Genomic DNA, 24,600 nt, shown 5'->3' with positions numbered 1-24,600 from the left:
GTTTTTGTGCTCAGTCACAATCCAAATAATTGCATTTAATTTGAATTTGCTAATTTGAAGATTATACAAAACATCATAATGGAACTCATAATTAATTATGAAAAAAATATTTCTTACCTATCTATCACCTCTGACGTTTCACTCAAGCCTCAGTGTATGTAGAGTGTGTTTATTTGCAACCCTAACCCTAAGTACGAACAGAGAGTTCTTTCCCACATTATGTCTATCATTAGCACATCCATTTCCTTGTTAATGCCTGTCAAGTGTCACATTTTTATGAAAAAAACGCACACTTAGAAACCCAATTCTTCAAATCCTTCACAGAGGGCTGTGCTCATCTGCCACTAAGTTATGCATTGTTGAGCTGCGAAGCTCTCCTTGCAAGTGTATCGTTAAATAAAGAAGCGTCATTGACAGGAAACAAATAGAGAGTGTAGCCAGGCTAAGTGCAGAACAAGGAACTCTCTGGGTTCAATCTTAGCTTGTTTAGACGGTGAAGGTTGCATTCACTGGCACCTGACCAGAACCTTTCAAGGTACTAATGCTTTCTACCCACACACACACACACACACACACACACACACACACACACACACACACACACACACTCTTATTAGCACTTAAAGCACTTAAATGCACACACACACACACACACACACACACACACACACACAAATGAGCCAGTATGTAAAAGTAAACCTGCATTTCCTTATTGATGCACCGTGTTGATGCAGTTGTAATATGCATGATTAAAACAAGCACTCATGGGTGCACACACAACCCACCCACCCACACCCACGCACACATCCATACCCAGTGCTCATGAGCAAACTTGGCTGTCTCTGGCCCACCATTGTTCACTGGCACTGAAGCATTACCGGGCTAAGTGAGGGGCCCTGATGGATACCTACCAGACTCAGACCACCAATAAAGGTGTGAGTGGAGGAGAAAGAGAGTACATGGAGGAATATTGAATAGGGGAGAAGAAGATGGCAGAAGATAGCAGAATATAGAATCCAAGGAATAGGAGGCAAATCTATTGTCCCATGCATTCAAATGCACAGGTGTGTGTATGAGTGTAAAATGGTTGCTGCCCTTCTTCTGTGCATGGGCTGCAATATAATATCGCAGCTATCTTTATGGAATAGAAAAGCCCAGCTCCAGTTATTAGCTGAATTTCCATCCCTCCACATTTAAAAGGGAAGAGCAGAAAAGCATTATGATAATTCTATGTAAAGTTAGCAAAAGGAATAGCTCAATGTTTGTCCTCCAGTAACTTATCATTTTCTGCTCTATGGTCCTCAATTCAGAGCAATTCTGTAACTACTTATGAATGGCTCATTAATTATCAGATTGTCCCTGATTAATTCCTTACTAATTACCCATAATTCTGTCTACTTTTTTTGTAAATTTTTGTTAGTTTAATGTAGAGCATTATATTATATTATTAATAGGAATTATACATATGTTTTACATATAAAAAACACAATCAGTGAAGTAACTAATAGCTATCAAATGTAATGAAAAGTACAATATTTCCCTCCAAAATGTAGAATAGAGTTGCATTAGAAACACTAACACAATTAGCCATATAAGTCATGACAGAGTGACATTATTACTCTGGTGTTATCAATGATATTAAAAGACTGAATGTCAATTTAATCTTGGAGCAAAACTCTATATTTACATGTTTCAAAGTGAATTTCTACACCACAAAGCAAGCTACTTATCTGATCTCCAGAGAAAGATGTGTGAGAATGTTTCCGTAGGATGCTGGCAAAGGCGTAACTTATGCTCCAGGCGTTATAAACAGAGACACCTAGTCCGACAGCACAGCAACAGTCAACATCCCCTGGCACAAAAATAAAAACAGAGGAAACGTTCTTGAAAGCTCCACTAAAAGCAAAGTTGATGTTAAACTCCACTGAGGCCACATGCGTCACATGGAGCACAAATCAGTTTATTCTGTGTTGTTGTTTTTTCTCTCCACAAAGCTTTAATACAACAAAGTGTCAGTGGCATGAAAGTGCAGCAGAGGAGAGAGAGAGAGACTAGCATTCAGATAAAGGGAAATGATTGAATCTGTTCATTACAGCAGCAACACAACCCGACCCGATGACCATCACTGGTGGCCATCCGCCCGTCAGCAGTGAAGTGGAAGCAACTGTGTGGCACTTAAATGACAAGGGTGTGAAGTGACAGATGAGAAAGTAAACACACAAAGGTCAAGACGCTTCACATGCTGAAAGAGAGGGAAATTTGTTGTAACTTGAGTGCTCTATTTTCAGAAACAATGCCTTGACACTCAGCGTCTTGTCACGGGATTCTTCAGCTTCAGAGTTGGCAACAATAACAGGATCTGATCTTCAGCCTTTGTGCATCAGAAGACTTGCAGCTGCAGGGCAAGGATATAGCATATAGAACTGTTTTGGATTAACAATTAACAGTTTATTATCACATGAAATCTGAATACTATATGACACTATACAAGGAAGGGTTAGACGTCCAGATGCCGTGATTTACTGTCTAAAGGCTTCTGTGGGCTTCTCTTCCACTGCCCCATACCTCCTTAGCTCCCCCCCCCCATCTCTCTGACAGTGGGAGACATAATCAGGTTTTGCGAGATTTGGGAGTAGATTAGCAGCCACCTTGCTTCAGATAAGAAGCTGCACTGATAAAGCCCTGTCCTAGGAGGCACATGGCTGTGATTAAACGCCATATCTGACATGAGCAGATCTGTTAAGAACACAATTAAGACACTGTCTAGCCGTATCTACTCTAACTGCTCTTGTCCCTGCTAATCCCTTCGTTCTGTGTTGGGGGTGAGGTTGGAAAATTCTGACTAATATCAGATCATCCGTGTAAACTGGAGGTTTTCTATGAAATAGAGATAACAGAAGTATATACTAGTTGTTCTGTATATTTGATAATGATCAACAGGACACAAACCAGTTGAGAAATGACCTTATCTCAAGGTGAAACTGATCAGGTTTGAAGACACTTTAAACAAGCCAGGCCTGATAGTAATCCTATGATCCAGAGACAAACAGAAGAGGCAGTAAATGAGTAAATATAACACTGCAGCTTTTATCCATAATCCAATTTATAGAGGCTTTTCCAAAGCAGATATTTTTGTCCCATTTTCCTCCTCTGGGTAATTAGAAATAAGACTGAAACAGAACCTTTCTAAGAGCTCAGATAGTGACACAGACATTTACACATAGCTTTTCAATTCCATGCTATTTCCAGCCACCTTTCCTGCAAGAAAATGCTGCAACTGGTCCATATAAACCATGTAAGTGGTCTGTATAAAAAGCCAGGTGAGAGCAGATAAATGTGCCTGGATAAACTTGCCAGCCACACATCCAAACCTCAAATTCCACTTCACAGTGGATGAAATGATAAAGGCTGCATGTGCGTCCGCACAGCAGCACCATCACTGGCATCTATTTATGTTTTTTTTTCACATTCTTTGTTGATGGATGCATTTCAGAGCTGGAGTGAGTCTGTACCAACCCCTATCTATCAAGGCTCATAACTTGTGGAACATCTTTCCGCAAATAGCAGGCTCGCCTTCTCAAAACCTTTCTCTGCACAAGTCATTATCGGGAGGCTTTTGTTACCACAAATACCTGTGCACACACAGATTTTGTGTATTTGCACAATATATGTTTGCCTTTCGCACATGCGTGATTGTAATGGGGCAGGTGGGCAGGTATGCTGCTGATAAGATCCATCACTTAAGGAATGATGGAGCAGGCATCTGTGCGAGGAAGGGGTGTCACTCATACCTTCTGGTATCAAAAACAGTTATCCTCTTTTCTTAGCAAGTTGAAACACCTACCAGTCAGTACGTGTAAGTATTAATATTAATGACTAATAACAGCGACGTTTGCATCAAATCATTGTGTATTATGCCATAAGCAATTTTTCTGGCCTGTCCTGTTGCAAACTCTTCCTCTGAGATGCCCTTCAGGGATTCATTATCTCTGTGAAGCACCACAAGGGGGTTGAGTGCTTCCATCCACTGCCTCTTTAACCCACATCCATTATTCAGGGATAGTCTAGTGGAGGCAGAACTACTGGGAGACCAAGAGAAGCCACTAAGATGTCTCACTTTCACATCTAAAGATAATTAGGAGAAGTCTAATAATAGCTGAAGATACTATCATTATTAACATTTTAGTTACCATTTTTTCCTCATGACAAGTGCATAGACATTTGCAGTGAATAAAAAAATGTTGAGGAAGACAGTGTGCATATATACAAATGTATGACTGACATCATGTGTCACCCTTGGCGACTACCACTGTGTTTGTCACATTATGCTCAAGTTGTTCCGTGTAATAACGGTAAGGCAAGCTGCTGCCTGTAACTGGATCCTGTTTGAATGAACAGAAATGAATGAAACATGTGACAAGGTGTGATTAGTTATCCACCAATCTTGCTGGGTGTTTGTTGACAGATGGGTCTTTTGTCAAGGTAATGTGTTCAACAGAATAACCAGGTAGATAATTACCTGTTGCTTTTGTGGCTATTAAGGCCATTGTTATGTTAAAGACATCCTGATAGTGAATATTCATTGCTCAGTAGGGCAACCAAAGGGGGTCATTGTGTCTACCTGACCTGAGGCAACATGTTTTTCTTTTTTTGAAAAAAAGCTTCTTGTTTACACCAAATTCACCACCCTTTCCACCGTGGTGCATTTGAAACATAACTTTAAATCCAAATTGGAGTGGAACTTTCCCACAGATCACAATTTCTAAAAGTGTAATTAATGATGATGCAAACTCTAGTCTTGGCAGGCCTCACATTTTCTCAAACTACAGCTGCATATAGGCTCAGTTGCATCAGATTAGACCACTATTCACTCGGGATGCAAATAAACATGATATGACATGGTATTTAGAGGCTGGAGCGGAAAGGGGTGTGACTAGGGTGTTGTATTTCATGTCAAACCACCTGGAGTGGAGACACTTAAGGCGCGCTGGTCCAGGGTGCCAGCGGCAGTAGAGAGAGTGACTTAGAGAAGACCACAACACTTGAAGTACTGGACGACCTGAAAACTTTGTATTCGCATCCCCTCAGGTAATGGACAGCAGGATCAGACCGCTTGGCCTGGCCGGGCACACCGCCAACCCGCTCGGTGGCCTGCAGGTGCCCCCTTCCCTCCTGCGCCCTCCGCCTCTCTTCCTGCGGGCTTGCAACCCCGCGCTGGAGAGGGGATACCCCCGCACCCCGAAGTGCGCCAGATGCAGGAACCACGGCGTGGTCTCCGCGCTCAAAGGCCACAAGCGCTTCTGCCGCTGGAGAGACTGCGTGTGCGCAAAGTGCACCCTGATCGCGGAGAGGCAGCGGGTGATGGCCGCGCAGGTGGCGCTGAGGAGGCAGCAGGCTCAGGAGGAGAGCGAGGCCCGGGAGCTGCGGCTCTTGTACCCCGGCCCGGGGATCGGTGGGGAAACAGGGATCCCTCAGGGGTCACCCGTAGGCCCCGGGGTGCCAGCAGCTAGCAGCAGCACTCCAGCAGCTCCAAGTTTTGATGTTTTTGGAGCAGAGAACCAAAAAGATGGTACGTTAAAAATAATAATTTGGAGATTATTTCTGATTAATCTGTGTCTAAAAAGAAAGGAATTCCCTCATTAAATTGCTTATTAGTACTCATTTTTGGAATTCATAATTATATGTTAAATGTTCTTTGAGTTAGGCTTCATTCAAGTTACCGCAACATATAATAAATGATATATATATGATATGATATATGATATAAACATGTATTTATGTTTCAAGCATTTTACGCACAGAACCTGTTGATTTTAAACCACCTGTTTTTCTTCTGTCCACATTTCAGATGACAAATTGAGCAAGTACAACTTCTATAACGGATTCATGGGTCGACCCCTGTTTGCACCCCACACCGTACGGCTGCCCTCTCCAAATGACAAGAAGGATCTGTCTACAAACAAGGACAACACCGCTTCATCCACTGATGACAGCGCAAGTCCATCCCCGGTGTTCGATCACACTGAGAGTCCACCGAGGTCGCTTTCCTCCTCGGATCCGGAGTCAGGCAGCGAGTCAGAGAAACCCAAGGACTTCCCGAGCCTGGACCGGGACCCCACCGATATCATGGCCAAGATCTTCCCCCATCAGAAACGGGACACCCTGGAGTCTATGGTGAGAACGTGCAAAGGCGACATTGTCAGATCCATTGAGCTGGCGCTGAGCTCCAAAGAGAACAAAATTGATTCTGACTCTCTGTCTAATCACCCACACGCACCCAGGCCTTCTGCTGGGTTGCCTGCAGCGTTCGGTGCTCTGGGGAACAAGTCTGCTTTCTCCCCGCTTCACATGCCACCGACGGCAGCCGGGGGAGACAGTCTGTACGGGCTCAACCCTCGCCTCGGTGTCACCCCCCTGCGGCTGGCCTATTCCTCCGCAAACGGCGGCATGGCAGGTTTTATGTCTCCATACATGACATCCGGACTGATGCCAGTGTTTCCACTGCGTCCACCTTTGGACTCATATTCCTTCCCGGGCATGATCAGAGACCTGTCATACCTTCAGAGCAAGGACTCACTATGCAGCACAGGTCTCTATGCACGACTCAACAGTGAAAAATGACACTCCAAAAAAAAAGAAAAAAAAAAAAGACACATGCAAAATGTTATTATTTTGTTAAAGTTATTGTAATATGGCTTTCAGATTTGCCTTTAAATCTCCTTTCAAGTGCCTCAAACCCAGCTAAAGTGCTGGTTGATATCAATGCATTCTGACAGTTCCCTTTAACTTTGTATTTTTTATAATGTACATGTTGTAAAGATTGTTTATTATTAATAAAGACATCAAATTGTACTCTTGTTTATCTTGTGTTCATGATTTTGTGCCAACACCATAACATCAACCAAGCAAACAACCCGTCTATCTATCAATCTATCTATCTATCTATCTATCTATCTATCTATCTATCTATCTATCTATCTATCTATCTATCTATCTATCTAATAATCTATCTATCTATCAATCAATCAATCAATCAATCAATCAATCTATCTATCTATCTATCTATCTATCTATCTATCTATCTATCTATCTATCTATCTATCTATCTATCTATCTAAATGTAGTCTAACACAGAAATAACTTTTTCCTCTTCAAACACACATTCAGTGAGCACAATGTCATACAGCTGTTTGTAGTCTTTCTAAAAACACAGATCATTTATCCCCTGACATGTATTCCGACTTCTGTTTTTAGCTAATGCCTATAGAGCCCACTATTTACAGTAAGATAAAATTAAAAAGCCTCTATAGATTTTCCATTACCCATCTTCAGATTTCCATTATGTGAATTATAAATGAGAATAACACGTTGGAACATCCTAGTATTGACATGTTCAGTTTCTCCTCCTCCGAAAGCCACTCTCACTCGTGATTGGTCAAACGAACCACGTGCGGCTCGGCTGAAAACCAATAGGAAACCTCAGAGGCGTCACGAGACCGCATGTTTCAGGAAGTCAGGACATGTCCAGTTTAAATGCTGGATGTATATCATGGGTTTGAAACAGGTTTGAGCGGGTTTTTTTGTCAGGCAGGACAGAGCGTTTTACAATTCTGCTATCTGACATGCGTTTCCACATTATTATCGCCGCTTACTTTTGGTGTGGCTTCGTAGACTCGCGTAAAATAAGAGGAATATCTTCGTCCTGTAAGTTCACAGTCCCCTTCCAGCTAGCTCCAGGCTAGGTAGCTATCAACATATTTGTAAATAACAACACTGCATGGTGTGACGTGCAGTGACTTTAACAGCTCCTTGGCTTCAACACAGACAGCGTGTTGCAAATTCTTGTCAAGTTGTCATTGCTGTAGATAGTTTGTAAGACATGTACACAGCATTTAAAGTTTGTAAAGGGTAGTAGCAATAATACCAGACCTATAGTTATTTTAAGTTACAGCAGTTAGCATTTGTTTACAGTCTCTGGACCCAAGCACCGAGCTTTTATTCTGAAATCAATGTTACAGATATGAAATGTGGTCCTAAGCTTTCTCTTTTGTTTGGTTACATTTCTAACTCCAGTCCAAGGTCATCAGTCTGTAATGTTTTTATTCTGTAACAGACAAGCGGTTCTACAGGGAGAGGAAGTCCTTTATGTGCATTGATGGGTCGAAAATCATCCCCTTTGAGCAGGTGAACGATGACTACTGCGACTGTGAAGATGGCTCTGATGAACCAGGTAAAAGATTAACCGATGTGCAAGTGGTTGTCTGTTTACCAATGTTCGCAAACTGTGACCTGTGCACACTGAAAATAATATTTGACTTGACGTAACATTGTACTGCTGTTTGTTTTTATTTGTGTTTATTTTATGTAATTAAATATGTGAATAAGCATGTGAACACTTCAAAGGACATCACAGTAGACAGTGTAGTGTGTAGTGTAGTGTAATGTAGTGTTTCATTTATTCCTTTCTTATCTGGTATAAATAATGCCCTGGCTTGGATAATATCTATTAAATAAACTCAAACATATATATTTATATATATATATATATATATATATATATATATATATATATATATATATATTATTTAGGTAACATGGCATCCCCTGGCCCCTCCCTCATGGGAGTGTAAAACATAATGCCTTTGCAAAACATAATCATCGTCATCGTAATCATCATTAACTCATCAGGGATTCAAAGTTCTCCTTCTGCACATCGCCATGTAAATCCGTTGTTCCTTGGGTAATTAGAAGCCTTCTAAACCGCTGAGATTGAACATTGCAGATTAATTGCTGCTGTCAAAGAATATCAGACCCCCCCCCAAAAAAAAAAAACAAAAAACAAAAACAAAACATGAAGTGGTCTTCTGAAGAGCTCATTAAATTACTGAACTCACTCATAATTTGTGCTTTAATGGAGCAAGGCCATTAACTGCAGTGTACAGTTGTGCATGTCCAGTGTTTATCCAAGATTACTGTGATAGATAGAATTGATCAGATGGAGGATAATCTGCCTTTTCTGCTGTTATACCTATACTGCTGCTGTCAGTCCAACCCCTACTACTGTCTGCAGCTTAACTATAGGCACCCTAATAAACTTCTCTACTCATTACAGACAAAAGGGGACAGAAAAATGAAGAGGTGAATGAATCAGAATTAAGCATGTTGTTAATATTCTCTGCCCACACCAAGATTTGGGAGTGATTGACTCCGCATAATGGCAACTGATACAGTCAGTCCAGTGCAGTGGAAACAGGAAAATATAGTTATAAAACTTCCCAGACCTCATGTTAATACTTAATTAATCAATGAATTAAGAAAATAACTGATGGATTAAAGTATAATGAAAATAATCGCGTATGAAATGCAGTGACACTTAAAAACACTACTAAATTCAGTATAACACACCCAAAAGCTGCAAAACGGTGGCATTTTTTAAGTATCCATTATCAAAACAAGGATGAAATTTGTTCATAGTTTTTACGTTTAGGCAAAGGAAGCTCACTTCAAAAACAAGCCACTTTTCGTCCTCTAAGGGTTAGTGTAAACGGCCTTACACTGCTGCCACTACTCAGCAAGGGTTTGAGACACGCTCATTTTTGGGTTAAAAAGGGATTCCGGCATCAGCCCCTGTGCGTGTGTTATAAGTAGTTTTGATTCAATTTATTTGTTTCTGGAAGTTAGTTTATTACGTAGCGCTGACCTCTGCTCCTGCCTTCATGTAGGCACCTCAGCCTGTCCTCGTGGCCGATTCTACTGCACCAATCTGGGTTTCCGCCCACACTACATCCCATCATCACGAGTCAATGACGGCATCTGTGGTAAGGCTTTTTATATTGCAGTATACGTGATGAAATAATACTCTCTTGAGAGGTGACTTTAATAAACTTTACAGAATCTTTTGAGGTGAGGTGACGGATCAACAATGTTTTCTGCTCCAGCGTTTTTTCAAGGACAACAAGTGCAGCTCTGCGAGTGCTCCAGTGAACAGATTTATTCTCACACGAAATGAATCCCTGTCTTATTTGTTCAAAATAACTGGTGGGATGGTTTGAGGCAGAATGTGCTCTAATATCTTGCAACCTAATTCATTGGTAGTTGTGAGGTTTTAATCAAAATAGTTTCCGTCCATTATTTTAAACAAGTAAGACGCTGTTTGCTTTTTCCCCTCTTGAGTGTTTTGCAAACATGGACAGGAATTCATATTTTACATGATGTCAAGAAGCTGACATGTTGGTGTACAAACTGTCACTGCTTTTGTAGTACAAACAAACAGATGAAGTAGAAACAGCAAACAAAACCTGGCTTTCTTATGCACACATATCCAACATGCACACACTCACTCTCCTCACACAGTTTTCCTCGAAAAACATCCCTTTGCTCAAGGCCTTTCTCCACTCTTTCTTGTAAAATCTGCCACACTCCACTTTTGTTCTCCTGTAGCTCTCCACTTTGGATAAAATCAATACATTCCGTTGTCGACATTTCCTCTCTGTCACCGGCGCTTTCAGCAGCATTAGACGGCATGCAACCTCCTCTGGTTAAAAAAAAAAAACTGAGGGAATAAAGAATAAAAGAGCAGTAGTGGAAAATTTCTCAAAGCTTCCTTTTCCCTTTCCTCCCTCCTTTTTTTCTACTCCCACTTGTCTTCTCATACCTTCCCTGCCTTGAATGGAGCCCCTTAGAAGCTAACACATTGTCGCTTTTCCTCCTCAGCTGGTTGTTGAGAGATTTTCATTGGCATCCCTTTCTGGGTTCTAAAGCTCTTGTTCCACCGGTCACCAATGGGTTTCTGGATAATTGAGAAATATCACACTGTGCCCGCTCTCTAGAGTGAAACATCTGAGCAAAAGCCAGATCTGAGCACTTACAAAACACCATGCAGCTGATCTTATAAGTGGTTGATCTCAAGAGACCCTCTGTGAAGCAGAGAGAGAGAGAGATATCACGCCGACACAAAGATCTGATCTTCATTGAGGATGAAATGTGTCAGGCTAGATCAACAATTTCACCTAAGAGACATTTGTTAGTTTTATCAGTGGAAGACAATTGGTGTAAGCCAGGTAGATTCGCCATTTAATGGGTAGTATTGGTCAATATTGGTCATTGGAGCTAATACCAGAATTACACTAAAAGTGAGCACAATGTTGTTTTGTGTCATCATGTGATAATTTTAAGTATACTCTCATTTAGGGCTGCCACTAATAATTATCAATTTTCATATCCGTTAAATACAAGGCTGAAACAAGCAGCCGGTTAGCTTAGCTTAGCACAAATGCTGGAAACAGGGGGAAACAGCTAGCCTGGCTCTGTCTTTTACTCTTCAGTATTCGTGTGCAGTGAACAAACAACATTTAACGTGTGAATTAGTGCGCTTTAAATGTGCTGGTAGGCAGATTTTGTTACCATTAGACAGAGCCAAGCTAGCAGCTTTCCCCTGTTTCCAATCTTTATGCTAAGCTAAGATAAGCAGCAGTTGGTGGTAGCTTCATATTTAGCATACAGACATGAGAATGGTAATCTTCTCATCTATCGCTTTGAACACGTGTCTGTCCCAAAATGTTGATGATTTAATCTGAAACTGAAAGAGTACAGTGGTTGAGTCATACCTTCCTCCAAAAGTACCTGAAAGTCAATGATTCATAGTTGCTATGTTAATGTTGAGTATTGTTTCTAACTTCAGTCTGTGTTCATTGCTGTTGCCAAATCATGTATTGATCACATTTGTAATGAGAAACACAGACTGCGCACCTCTCCTTGCTGATAACGTTGAATGCTCTTCTGTTCTCTTGTATGTGCGTTGGATTGGTTTCTCCTGTGTCTCGTGCCAGATTGCTGCGATGCTTCAGATGAATACAACAGCCACGCTCACTGCCAGAACACTTGCTGGTCAGTTGAATCAAAACTGAGATTCAATATTTATAAAATAACACATGCAGATTTTGAGTCAAAATATGGCAATGGAGGCCCACGCACAGCTAAAGAAATAAATATCCAGCCTGTCCATTGTATTGGGGAAATTTCTCAAACACTGTTTTTGGGGCGATTTGATAAAAATGCAGATCTTAACCAAATCAAAGTAACATAAAGGTATTTATCATGGCTTCAGTGTGATAGACTGTTCACTTGCTGCACTCATGTGATAGTGACTCATTCACTGTGCCACCAGGGGGCATGGTGTCACTATGATTAAATACTTGATCTAGTTCAGATCTTCTCCTGTAATATAATGTATATGCATCACAATATTGTTTTTGAGAGCTCATTCATGATTAAGACCCATCTGACCCACCACCTCATCATACTTTCCTATTCGCACTGTAAATCGTACCCTCAGTAAACTCTTCCAGTGTACGTGTTTGATGCAGATAATTTAGTTTCTGCAGGATACAAATTACATACTGCATACATGGTATAAATAAATACAAATATTTATAAGGACGCAGACTCCTGCCAGGTCATATTTATCATCGTCTCTGAGCTGCACTGCAAAGATTGACCACACTGAGATGCTGAAATGTAGCTCCCCTTGTAAATGTAACTTCGAATACAGTAACCCACTTCTTTTGTTGACAGCCCTCTGTTATTTCATTCACTGCTATGCGCCCCAAAACCACATACGAGCAGAGTATATCTCATTATGTTTTCACAAGGTCCACACTCATATTGTGTTTGCCAGACTTCAAAAACAATTTAGTTCAGCCACAGAGCATCAGCCCCCATCTTATTTACTCTTCTATTTTCCCATTTGGATTCCGGGCTGCATTGTTGGCCCTTAAAAATTGGATTGCACCATCTCAGTGACCATGGCAGGGGTGGCCAACATTTTCTCGGTAATGATGGGACTGTGCATCCTCTGTCTCGCTCTCCTCCTCCAGGAATCTGGGACAGAGAGAGAGAGCATACGTGGAGGGCCAGATGAGGACCTTGGATGAGGGTTTGCAACTCAAGCAGCAACTGATTGAGGAGGGAGTGCTCCTCTGGAGGGAGAAACAGGTACACTATATTCTGCTGAAGTAACTACTACCTTATGGGCACGTAGTAGCAACAGAAGATAGTCATCAGGGTTTTCCCTCAAAAGCTTTATCCTGTTCTGTTGTGAAAAAACCCAGTGTACCTTTTAATTGTGTGGTTTTCACTGCTTTTAGAACTTCAGCTGCACAAAATATACCCTAGGTTCATTAAGTAGTCATATATATATATGTATATGTATATGTGTATATATATGTATATATATATATGTATATGTATATATATGTCTTTGGCAGGCTATATATTTTTACTTACAGTAGAAAGCAGGTGACCTTATATTATTGGGAAGTGGAAGAACCTTAAATGTAGATTTGTAATATAAACTAAGTTACAATACTACTGCCGTAAATATGGACAGCTGTACACCTGCCTTTGTTATGATTACATTACTTATGAGCAAAAGTTCGTCTCCCTGGCAGTCCAAAGTACTTTGGATCATGCTAGCACTGTAAACACCAACAGTCCCCCAGTGTGTATGGCTAAGCTAACTAGCTAACAGCAGCTACATTTCACAGAAGTTATTTTGTTCTCCATCAGGAAACTATTGCAGAGATTTGAAGTGGAGGACATCAGAGGGCAACCTAGGAATCATTTTCATCATTTAAGAAATTATACATTTTAACAAAAATCTGTGACATAGTTGGTACCGTGTGACTACAGCTGTAAAGCGTTTCAGAAATTACATACAAAAACGGGACTACGGGATGCAGCGTGGGGATGGCAGAGGTACCATTTACCCTATTACAACTCAGTGTAGCAAAATTACTTTGAAGCTGTTATTCTAAGGCAGAAAAAGTTACATAATGTTACTTTAATACATGAAGTACCAAAAGCACTACAGCAAAAATTCATAATTGACTTTACATGAAGTAAATGGTTGGATAAATATCACAGAGATGGTTACTGTAAAATAATTTGAGTGGGTTTCTGCATGACAGAACAAACCTTTGCAGTGTTACTCAAGGTATGTTCCTTGTAATTCCAGGTGTACGATAATAAATCATATTTGTACGGCAGTTTGGCCCATTGTACAGTGGAGTATGTTTATAGTACAAGAAGTCTATTCCTGTAGCCTGTAGAGCCTGTTGCAGTCAACATGATGAACCCATGGATGTCTTCTGAACTGCGATACAGATTCCTGGATGTTGTGAGCTGCACTGCGTTCAGTGGATACATTTTTCCCTTACATGCAATCATTCTATTATACAACATTTGTTTACAATATCCTGGGTTTGATTCTAGCCAGTGGATTGTATTGCATATGGCTTTTCTTCCTCTCTTTGTATTTTTGTTATTGTCAAATTATGGCAGTTTGCCTCTTAAGTATCATACAAATGTAACAGTGTGCTTCTACCCATGTTGTAGCTTCTGTATATAGTTATATGTTTTCTGTTATTCTCAATAGATTTAATTAACTTTTCACCTTGGCTACTTGTGCTGCCACCCAGTAACTGTAGTGTTATTACCTGGCTCACAAGCTAACACACTTGATTAATAGGGACGTTGAGGTTAATTTGCTTTTATATGTGTTGCGCCCTGAGAATTCCTGCTCTAAATGAGCAGCCTGTGCTTTGTGATATTGTTTTGACCATACATGTTCATGGCATCTGTTGCTACAGGCGTCTGCTGTGAAGTTTCTAACACCAACCTTAGCCTGCTGTGCGCTTAGTTTTTTGCAATGTCAAACTGAGTTATTCACTGCTTTCTAGCTCTCAGAACTATCAAAAAGCATTTTCCAGCAACTAACTCACTTGCATGTTGTTAGTTGATTATTTTAGCATAACAAACATACCTGTATATTATGATTATATAGAACATTTATCATGTCTCCTAATTTCTGATCTTTAACTCATAAACATCGTTCTGTTCTTCTTCTGCTGTACACTCAGCACTTTATCTCTTAAGGATTTCAGCTGTAACTGTGCTTCATTTGTAATCCCTCTAAAGCAGTAAGGAGTAAATGGTTAGGGGTAAGTCGGCACAAGTAAACAAGTACCAGAGTGATCAAGCCCATTTTGGATCAACATGCTCCTTTACAGAACTTCAAGATAAGAAGAAAATACACCGTTTTCCCTCTGCTCTCCATTTGCACATTTAGTTCAACAAGCACTAGGCCAAATTAAAAACTGGAGCCCTGGAGTTTGGTGCAAATTAAATTGGTGAATTTGGCAGCTGAGTATCTCTTTAGATGTTTTTGAGTTTTATTCACTGGTACGCTGGTCTCATTACTTAATGCATTATCTTAATTTAGGTACTTCAAGTTACCCTCTCAACACTGTTTGATGGTCAAGTCAAGCTCACTTACTGCATGTTCCACATATAAAGATCATTTTCTTTTTTTTTTGTGCATTAGTAATAGGAAATTAAAAATTGTAAGACCAGAGCAATGTTCAGCATGTAGTTATGGTCAGTATGAAATATGTATTTGGGATTCCAAAGGACTCATTGGCAGCTGTAAAATGTTGCAGCACATTTCACAATTCTGATAACTTCCTCAGGGCTGCCCACAATCCTTGTTATTTTGTGCGTTGATTATGTGCCAAATTACTTTATTTCAAGGTATTTCGAAGCACTTTGCAGCACCTGTTTGTTTAAAAAAAAATCCATTTCAGGAATGTCAGTCTTGTTTAACATATGTATTGCTTGTAATGGAAGATACAGTTAAAAAGATACCACTTATTTGACAACAGAGATTTTAACTGAAGGCCACTCTTTGTCACATTTGCCAGCCGATGCTCTCTGAGTGTGTACCCTGCACTCTTCTTTTCTGTTCTGTTCTCTTTTTTTCTCCATGTTCTTTTCTGTGTCGGCTGATTGGCAGATCGAGGCTGAAGTGTCACCCAGCTCTCCTAGCCCAGCCGCACATTGTGATCCTCTTCCTCTCCGTGTGTCTCTGTTGATATGGCAGGGTTACCTCAGGGGGCCTCAGTCTCGGAAACCTTATACAATGACTGAAAAGTGAACTCCTCCTGCGGTTCTAGGGTTAAAAAAGATTCTGGAACAAAACTTTTAAATCAAATTAGAAGCCTTTACACAATGAAAGCTAAGTGTAGCATGACAGCACTGTGCAGAAATGGGAATGCTGCTGTTAATTGAATATAAATTGGTATTCAATAAAATCCTCTTTCAAGAGGTTTGTGATTATCTGTCTGTTGATTGGCCCACCGCAAGTGTATGTTTTACAGCAGGGAACATTTAGTTAGTCCTAAAAATATTTTTTAATCCTCCTAGCATATATTTGTCTGAATTCTGTCAGGATTTCGGAGGAACCTAAGGTGACTTTTCTGTACAGCTTTCCAAGACTTAACTCAGACAGTGTGTACTGAATCAGCACTCCTTGATCCTTTAAAACAAAAAATAGTATAATTCTCACTCACCCCAGTTTGATTATTGCTTATTCTTTCATATTAATATGTGACTAAAATGTGACTAAACAGATATTTGTTTCATATTTTTTAGTGCAGTTCATTGAAAAACCTTATCTTAACACACATGCTATGCGCATTAGTTTCTAGTTTTACACAGTCTTTTAACACTGTGGAGGAACAATTTTTACATGGGTGTTATTCACAAGTAAATATGGTCTTGTACACTCAAAATGAAGCCCATAAATCACTGCAGCAAACCGAAGGAGTCTAAGCAAGCAGCGTGGCCTAGAAAGGTAGTCATCCCTGTCCGAACCAAGCAGAATCCATCACTGCATTATGAGAGTCTCCGAGGAGAGATTGGGAGGCAGTATTGACACACACACACACACACACACACACACACCTACATACATACATACATACACACAAACAAGGGTCTTCTGCTCTTTCATATTAATTGGTCCATTACAGAGAGTGATGATCGGTTGTCATAAGCTGTCATTTTTGGTGTGACGACAACACCTTCTGACGCAAGTGATTTAAGTAGTCCATTGTGCAGACCAGACTGCTGTCGGACAAGTTTTTGTAAATACATGGACTAGTTGTAGTTTGTGGGTTTATACTGTATATTGATGCGTAACGAAAGAGAAGGTAGATGGAAATGAGAACAGAGAGAAATAATAATCTATTCATGTCAGCGCAGGTGCTACTTTCTATAAATGCTTTTTAGGTTGCAAGTCAATTATCCTCTTGTAAACAGTTGCATTGTTTAACTGTAACTGTTAATGTTATGTTCCTCACAGTCCTTTGAACTGTTTGCTAACATAAGCATGCTAACATCTTACTTCTTACTTACTTCTTTTTTCATTTTTGGCTTTTGGATATGTTTCAGATTTAGATTCATATCTTAAAATGGCCCAAATCAGAATTTAAACTTTTGTTTGTTTAGATATGAGGGATAATATCAGAAAAGTAGTTTTATTGTGCCACTTATTTGCAGACTGGTTGACAAACTGTATGTTGTATGAAAGTATTACCACGTTATGCTAATCTTAGACTTTTTGTTTGTCTTCTGTATCGTCTCTCTTCAGGCCCAGCTCAGAGAGCTTCAGCAGGTAGCTGAGGACCTACAGATCAAATTAGAGGATCACAGAAGGAAGAAACACGAGGCTGACCGACTCAAAGAGCAAACACTTAAGGCGCTGCAAGCCGGGGACAGCGGTAAGTGTCCTGCCACCTTTGACCTTCCGTAATTTGGTTTGACTCCATTCAAAGCAATTGAATTCACAGAATTGCTCGACTTTGTCGATGTAGTTAGGCCATTGTTATAGCGACCGCAGGGCAGCTTCCATTTTATTGAACAAAAGCAAATTGACCTTAGCGCTTCAGGCTAGATGGTCAGGATGACAAATGGTAGAACTTCAGAAACACCTGGAAGGGTTAAATACAGATGCCTGTGCCATTGAAATAAATGGACTAGGAGAGGAGTGCTGAGCAACAGCAGATTGCAGCCCCTCGTTTTTCCTTTTACGTTCCTCAGACCTTCAGAGAGAAGTTACTCATGACTCACAGGAAAGTTCCCTTATCGTTCTAAGCACTAGCTGGCTCGGCATTTAAGTGACGCTCAGACTTGCGTATGTGAATGTACAGAAAGTTGTGGGGCTGGAGACGAAAATGGGCTCAATCATTTGTGCACTGAAGTCCATAAGGATTTAGAATCTGTGTGTGTGTGTGTGTGTGTGTGTGTGTGTGTGTGTGTGTGTGTGTGTGTGTGTGTGTGTGTGTGTGTGTGTGTGTGTGTGTGTGTGTGTGTGTGTGTGTGTGTGTGTGTGTGTGTGTGTGTGTGTGGGGGGGGGGAGCAAACTTTACATTTTTTACATTTTTACATTACATAACTTTAAGTTTGTGTCAATATACCAAGCGAAATGCATCAAATTAAGCAAAAACTGTATTCCTAATAATGCCATTTGTCTACTTTTCAACGGTTTGCTGTCATCCTTCCTTGATGCCATGGACTACTTGTAATTAATTGTCTGCCTAGTGCCAAAAATAAAAGTTTTAGCAATAAAGGTCATTTGACTTTGCTGGTTCCTGTGAGCATGCTTCCATCATGCATCCCACTGCGCGAGCTGACCTTAGACGTGACAGGTCCCCCGTGTTCTTGCGCATCCTTTACTTCCATTACTGCTCATCTTCAGGGCGTAACAACCATCAGTTTTCATTTTCGCGGTCGCGTTGGCATGTCTTGTCTATGTTGGCTATCCATCTAGGCTTTCATTGTGGAGTTCTAATGACCGTTTGTGTGTGTGTCAAAGGGACATTTCAGTGACTTAAAGGTTACTTGTCTATCCTTTTTCCTGCTTGCAACTTATAATGTTACATATTTAAGTGTATAACACTCTGTGGCTCCCTCATGGACCTCGCTGTTATTATTTGGGGTGGCAAGTTGTTACATCTTTCTAGCACATTTTGATTTTATTACTGGAGTTAAAAGGCAGACACAGTAAAGCAGAGATTGTACAAGTGAAGTAATCATGAAGATATATTTTCCCAAGGTGTAACTATTATATTTGATAGAATTTTAAATGTGATCCGGCTATTGCATGGCTTGTTTTCAAGAGAATGTGCCAGGCAACAGATAGAGCTCACTCACACCACAGTTTTAAATTTATTTTCTTCCCAGTAATTTCATAATTTGCTGACATTACATTTTACATTTACATTCTATGCCGTAAGATCACACCCATATTCAGATCAACTTACTTCAAATGACTTCAATTGGGTTTAGTTTCCTCACTCGAAAGTTTCTTGGATTACACAGCTCCTCGAAACTCACAAAATATCATGAAGTAAATGGCCAGAGTTTTCTCCATGTTATTATAACTCTTTAACATCATGTAATTTTGCCGTCATGACTTGTCAAGTAAATTTCAGGCTTAAGGAGCAACAATAAGGAGTCTTTAACTTGCTTTAGAGCTCTTTTCACCCCTTATGCACTGACTAATACACATACATATTGTATTAAACATATCTCCTAACCTGTACATTCTATGTGCTTCCACTTTATTTGTTAAACCTTCAACAGGTTTAACAAAAAGATCCTTTCGCAACTGAGGACCCATGAGGACGAACATTGAGTTTCCTCAATTAAATATAGGAACATCACAACAAAGAAATTTTGTTTTTCCATCAACATCTTGTCTTTCCCTTTATGACTTGTCAATGGCTTCTCTCAAAATAGGAATGAAAAGCCAGAAGAACAAGCATCTGAGCCTGCAAAGTAGAACTTAACAGTCTTTCCCTTTACTGCTGCTGTCGCTCAAACGTGTCTCCAGGGCTTCTTGCACAGTTATTGAGAAGTTTTAAAGGGCCAGGTTATTTGAACCCTCAAAGAAAATTGCTGTTTCTCAAGGTGCAATGCTTTTGGTACGTTGAAACAATATTTGCAGGACTGAGGACTGAGATTGTTATATTGTGTGTCACCATTTTATTTAGCATGTGAAAACGATAGTCCAAGGCAACTTGAGCTATTTCTAGTTCCCTCCGCTCATAGAGCCCTTTGGCCCTTAGCCAGAAAGCCAACATTATGCTAGCAATATTCAATAATAATACAGCATACGGTTGACAAACAGTAAATATAATTTAGGCCTGCATGATATGGTAAAAACATATTGTGATTATTTTGACAGCTATTTTGATTGCAGCATGATTCATAGTGTGGGAATGATAATTTTTACATCACAAATTTGTTTTTTACTGAAAAAACTACTAAAATTATGATGATGTGAATTTTTTGGGGTTGTACACCAAACATGTCCAAGAAATAATTTCACAGATTGATAGGACCACATAATGGAGCTGTATCCTGTCATTTCATTAGCTAGCCTCAGTATTTATGATGCTGTCACATTCTGCAAAGCATGCTTAGGAATCTGGTTAAATCCCCATTGAATAACTAAGACTTTGCTGTTCCCAGCTCTTCAGAAAGGACACTGATCACGTGTGCTTGTCATTGAAAAAAAAAAAAAAATCCTTTTTATTACCAATCTCAATAAGCTTTGGGTTCACATGGAGGTCTCTTATTTGTCTGATGATGTTTATTTGATAAGATCCACTCATATTCGTCGTGTATTTAATGTCTGTTACTGTCTTTATTGGTACGCCCCGATATGCAAAGCTACACTGTCTCTGAGTTCACCCACAGTTTGAGGGGGTTTCCTCAAGTTCATTGTTAATCCAGTGGTTGACCTGATTTCTCTCGCGGACTGTCTTGCAAACCACCTCCCTACCACTTATGTTTTCCAAAGGTACATGAGCGCAGTTAGACACCATGTAGAAAAAAAAGTGTACTGAGATGGCATTCAAACCAACTAAACAACTTTATCACTGAGGACATTTTCAATTTCTTAGCTTTCTTAAATATGCTGTATGTAGTAACCATTATGCAGAAAGGGAATATGAGCAATATCAAATCAATTATTTCACAGTTATGTCAAATAATGGACATCATTTATGCTCTGTCCATCAGAGAATCATGCAATTCCACGTCAAAATTACCGGTACATCCATATTTGATATCATTTCATGATATTGCTTCTTGTTCACATTTAAATGTTAATTACCCTTAAAGTTTCTGATTGGTAGGTTTTTTTCCAATGATACAGTCATGCAGAATAATTAAACAGTCATATTCATTCATACATTTCCCCAGCAATGGTTGACCCATAGCGTAGTTTAAACATTTATTATTACATAGTCAGATATGTAATTATTTATGTAGGCTCTCCATCCCCTTTTGAATCATTTGCCTCATTAGCAATTCATAAAACCATACAGTAGCGCAACAAATAGCAACTTGCTCTAGTCAGGTCTTAGACTGACTGTACAATTTTGTTGCATATTGAGGAAACCACATGGACAGTAATTTGCAGTTTTTACTTTTGGCTTCCTCTGCTGTTCTGACACAGTTAGATTAAAGTACATTCAAGCCTCTAGTGTCGGACTTTCAGTAATATCTCTTAATAAAAAGCTCCTGTCTAGTTATCTAAAGTTACTGTTAAATTTGTTGAATGAAACATAATCAGTTCACTTAATGAGATACTGTATCTGTGTTAAAGTTTAGAGAGATTGTCAAAAATGTATTAGAATTTGGTAAAAGAATGTATGCCACCTATAACAAATCCTCACAGAATAACAAACGCCTATCTGTCCCCCTGCCGTACCATATCCTAAGGGAGATTTATTGTTTTTAAAGTACGATGATTATTGTTTTTACCACATTAATACAATTATTTGACTATTTATCAGATATGGTGTAGAGCCATATAAGTATTGGGTATTTCATACGAATGTGCCAGTTCCCAGTTCCCCCCATTTACACCTGGTAGAAACATGCAATCTCGATCTGAATACGTTATCTTGGTAATGAATCTGATCACAGGCCTTTGGATTTACACCTGCTGTTAAAAGCATTCTTTCATCGCATTTGGATTCCTTATTGCAATGCATGTTTACTTATCCAGATAATATCTCTCCACATACACATCACATGTTAACAGTAGGTGTTATAGGTTTATACTCTAATGATCAAATGATCCTTTGACCCCAGTTTCAGAATCACTGGTTTAATCTGAACCTGACAACCTTTCCTCAGCCCATCAGGTCATGCTAACCCTGCTAGTGAGTTTAATAAGTCACGCATACTTTTGTCAGATAGGTTTGCAGTATACCTACCTCTCCTCTTACAATACAGACCTTTGCAGTTTTTACTTTTGGCTTTCTCTGCTGTTCTGACACATTTAGATTAAAGTATATTCAAGCCTTTAGTGTCAGACTTTCACTAATATGTCTTCATAAAAAGCTCCTGTCTAGTTATTTAAAGTTACTGTTAAATTCAGTTCATCGGTTCATTAAACAAGATATCTGTGTTTGATTTTAGAGAAATTGTCAAAAATATATTTGAAAGTTGAATCTTGCCTTAATAACACAAAGTGTTCAAACAGTCCCATTCATGATATACAGGGATCAGGGCAGTTACAGTAAATGTGGTAAAACTGAAACTTTTGTATATGTGCGTGTAGCCCTCTATTTTGCATGGGGCAGTATTAAGAAACATATAACATACGGGGAAAGATATTTGTCTTCCAGATTGTCTCTGAGGATGTCAGTAGAAATTCCCCTGAGGTACCTTAGATACAACAGATCCAGTTCCAAACATTTCATACACTCCTATTCCCAGCATCTAAGATGTTTAAGTCAGCTGCCAAACATAATTGAGTTCATGATCTGTGCTTTATATATGTATCCAGAAAACAAGCTAAATGTAAAGATAAAGTAGACAAAGACAAGCATTGTGAAAATAATAGTTTAATAGTTGAATTCTACACATTCATTTGTCTAATTTGTGATACCTGTCTGTCTCATCAGCTCTAGGTTGTTACTAATGTCCTGGAAAATCACTTACAATACTAACGTGGTAATCTTTAGAAGAGAGCTGAAAATGAGGCAATTGGTTCAGCAACTGTAATCACAGCCCTGATTAATTTGTGAATAAATTGAAATCAGTAAGCCATTGATCTGGTACACTGCAATGTTCTTATTGTGCTGCAATCTTTTCTGAATCAGTGATGCTGTAAACCGGCACCATCTGAGGTTAAAACACTTATTTGCAGATTCTATCTCTATATTTACAGTATCTCCTCTTCTCTCTAAAAGTAAAAGTTCAGTGCAACACCTGCAGCCTTTTGATCCCTTTACATCTCAAAACATTTCCCTGAGAAAGTGATAATATCCTACCTGGAAATATTGCTTAATAGTGTATAAGAGAAAGCAAAATGTGTTTTTTGTTAGCCTTGGAGTGCAGAGCATACAGTAACAAAGAAAGCTCTGTGCGGATAACGTTGTCTGTAGCCGAGGCATAGATCTGCAGTCTCCTGCTGATATGTTCCATTTTCTCTGTTCTCTTTGTGCCTCTCTTATTTTACGAGTGTGCTGCGCTATCGCCAGGGCAACATGGGTGGATGAGTGATGGTGTCCATTAGTAAACATAGCCCCCTATATGTGCCATCGGCCTAAAGAGCCAATGTCTTGAACCTCCTTTCTCTCTATTTTTTTTCGCCCTCCTACTCTCTCCTCACTTATTTTCCACATTCTTCCCCACTCTTCCTCTTACCTTTTCACCACAACGCCCCGTGCCCCCACCCCGTCTATTTCTTTCTCTGCCTTCCTCTCCTCCCTTCTCCATCTATCCTCCTTATGGTTGTTTTTCATAGCTACAGCTCTGCAGTAGAGGGAGGGATGAGACCATTTCTCTTCCTCCTTTGTGCACTCATTTTTGCGAGACAGAGCGACTAGAGGATGGGTTGAGAATGTCAAGCATTAGGTTGGGAATAGAGCGCCGTTCAAACAAAAGAATAGGCCACTAATATGACAGATGCTGTGTGTAGTGCAGAGGAATATTAGCAAATCTTGAGGCAGCAACGGGGGTGAGGAATCTGGCTTCTCCGTAGACGTGTGCTGCTTCCACTCATGTCGTGGGTGACAAGTACAATCTTGAATCTTTTTAAACTTAAATCCAAAAAGCAGCATGGCTTTATAAATGTGAATTTAAGCTTCATTTTGGCAAGGCTGCATTTATGAACTGGGGGTTTAGTTTTTTTTATGTTCTTTGCACCCGTACAGCACATGCTTAACACAGGCGCTCTACTGTACACTGGGAAAAAAAATGCTAATTTCACAATTAGCTTTTCTGTAATTAGTACGGAAAGGTAATTGCGGCGGATGCGCAATTAGCATTATGTAAAGTGCTTTTCCCCAGACTTAGGGGCCAATCAGTTTGCCCCTTTACATTCTCCGTTCAGCTGATGATTTGGGAGACGCTTAGTGCCGAGCATAAGAGAACTTCCTCTCCCTCCCACTCCAATGAATGCGATTCACAAAATGAATCAGTTGGGGTCACATGCTCGCTGGAAAGGGGGTTGAGGAAGTTTTTGCGTCTCATTTTTATCTGCCTGTGAATATGAATGGAGAAGAGGGAAATCACTGTCATACCAGCCGTTACAGCACAAAGCCTCCTGATTGCATTCTGGACTCTGACATGCTTTTTTTTTTCCTACAGGGAAACCAAATGTTCTTGCGCAGCGTGACTGACTCATTGCCTGATTGCCCAAAAACCTCCATCCCCACCCCCTCTCCGGTCCCCATG

The 24,600-nt window shown here is 39.9% G+C and overlaps 2 protein-coding genes across 2 annotated transcripts in view; both read left to right on the top strand.

Annotated features, from left to right (window-relative positions):
• The first annotated feature begins 4,975 nt into the window (after positions 1 to 4,975).
• On the top strand, positions 4,976 to 6,852 carry LOC127379640 (doublesex- and mab-3-related transcription factor A1-like). The gene is made up of 2 exons (XM_051429529.1): positions 4,976 to 5,569; positions 5,849 to 6,852. Exons 1-2 carry the CDS (start codon positions 5,092 to 5,094, stop codon positions 6,619 to 6,621), a joined length of 1,251 nt encoding a protein of 416 aa, XP_051285489.1. The 5' UTR covers positions 4,976 to 5,091; the 3' UTR covers positions 6,622 to 6,852.
• Positions 6,853 to 7,504: 652 nt separating this feature from the next.
• Positions 7,505 to 24,600, top strand: part of LOC127379638 (glucosidase 2 subunit beta-like) — a 120,561-nt gene continuing 103,465 nt past the window's right edge. Inside the window, exons 1-6 of the mRNA XM_051429522.1 lie at positions 7,505 to 7,704; positions 8,114 to 8,230; positions 9,723 to 9,818; positions 11,829 to 11,886; positions 12,876 to 12,993; positions 17,489 to 17,618. Of these exons, the coding sequence (XP_051285482.1) occupies positions 7,623 to 7,704; positions 8,114 to 8,230; positions 9,723 to 9,818; positions 11,829 to 11,886; positions 12,876 to 12,993; positions 17,489 to 17,618 (601 nt within the window). The 5' untranslated portion in view covers positions 7,505 to 7,622. The remainder of the gene's footprint in view (positions 7,705 to 8,113; positions 8,231 to 9,722; positions 9,819 to 11,828; positions 11,887 to 12,875; positions 12,994 to 17,488; positions 17,619 to 24,600) is intronic.

Source organism: Dicentrarchus labrax, unplaced genomic scaffold, assembly GCF_905237075.1.
Source record: "Dicentrarchus labrax unplaced genomic scaffold, dlabrax2021, whole genome shotgun sequence".
In the NCBI taxonomy this organism is placed as follows: domain Eukaryota; kingdom Metazoa; phylum Chordata; class Actinopteri; family Moronidae; genus Dicentrarchus; species Dicentrarchus labrax.
This window is presented reverse-complemented; position numbering and strand designations above follow the sequence as displayed.

What these genes read in the sequence shown, in the direction of transcription:
- LOC127379640 (XM_051429529.1), top strand. Translation starts at nt 5,092, where the DNA reads ATGGACAGCAGGATCAGACCGCTTGGCCTGGCCGGGCACACCGCCAAC. An exon ending in AGCAGAGAACCAAAAAGATG is followed by an intron (nt 5,570 to 5,848) that starts GTACGTTAAAAA and finishes TCCACATTTCAG; the next exon opens with ATGACAAATTGAGCAAGTAC.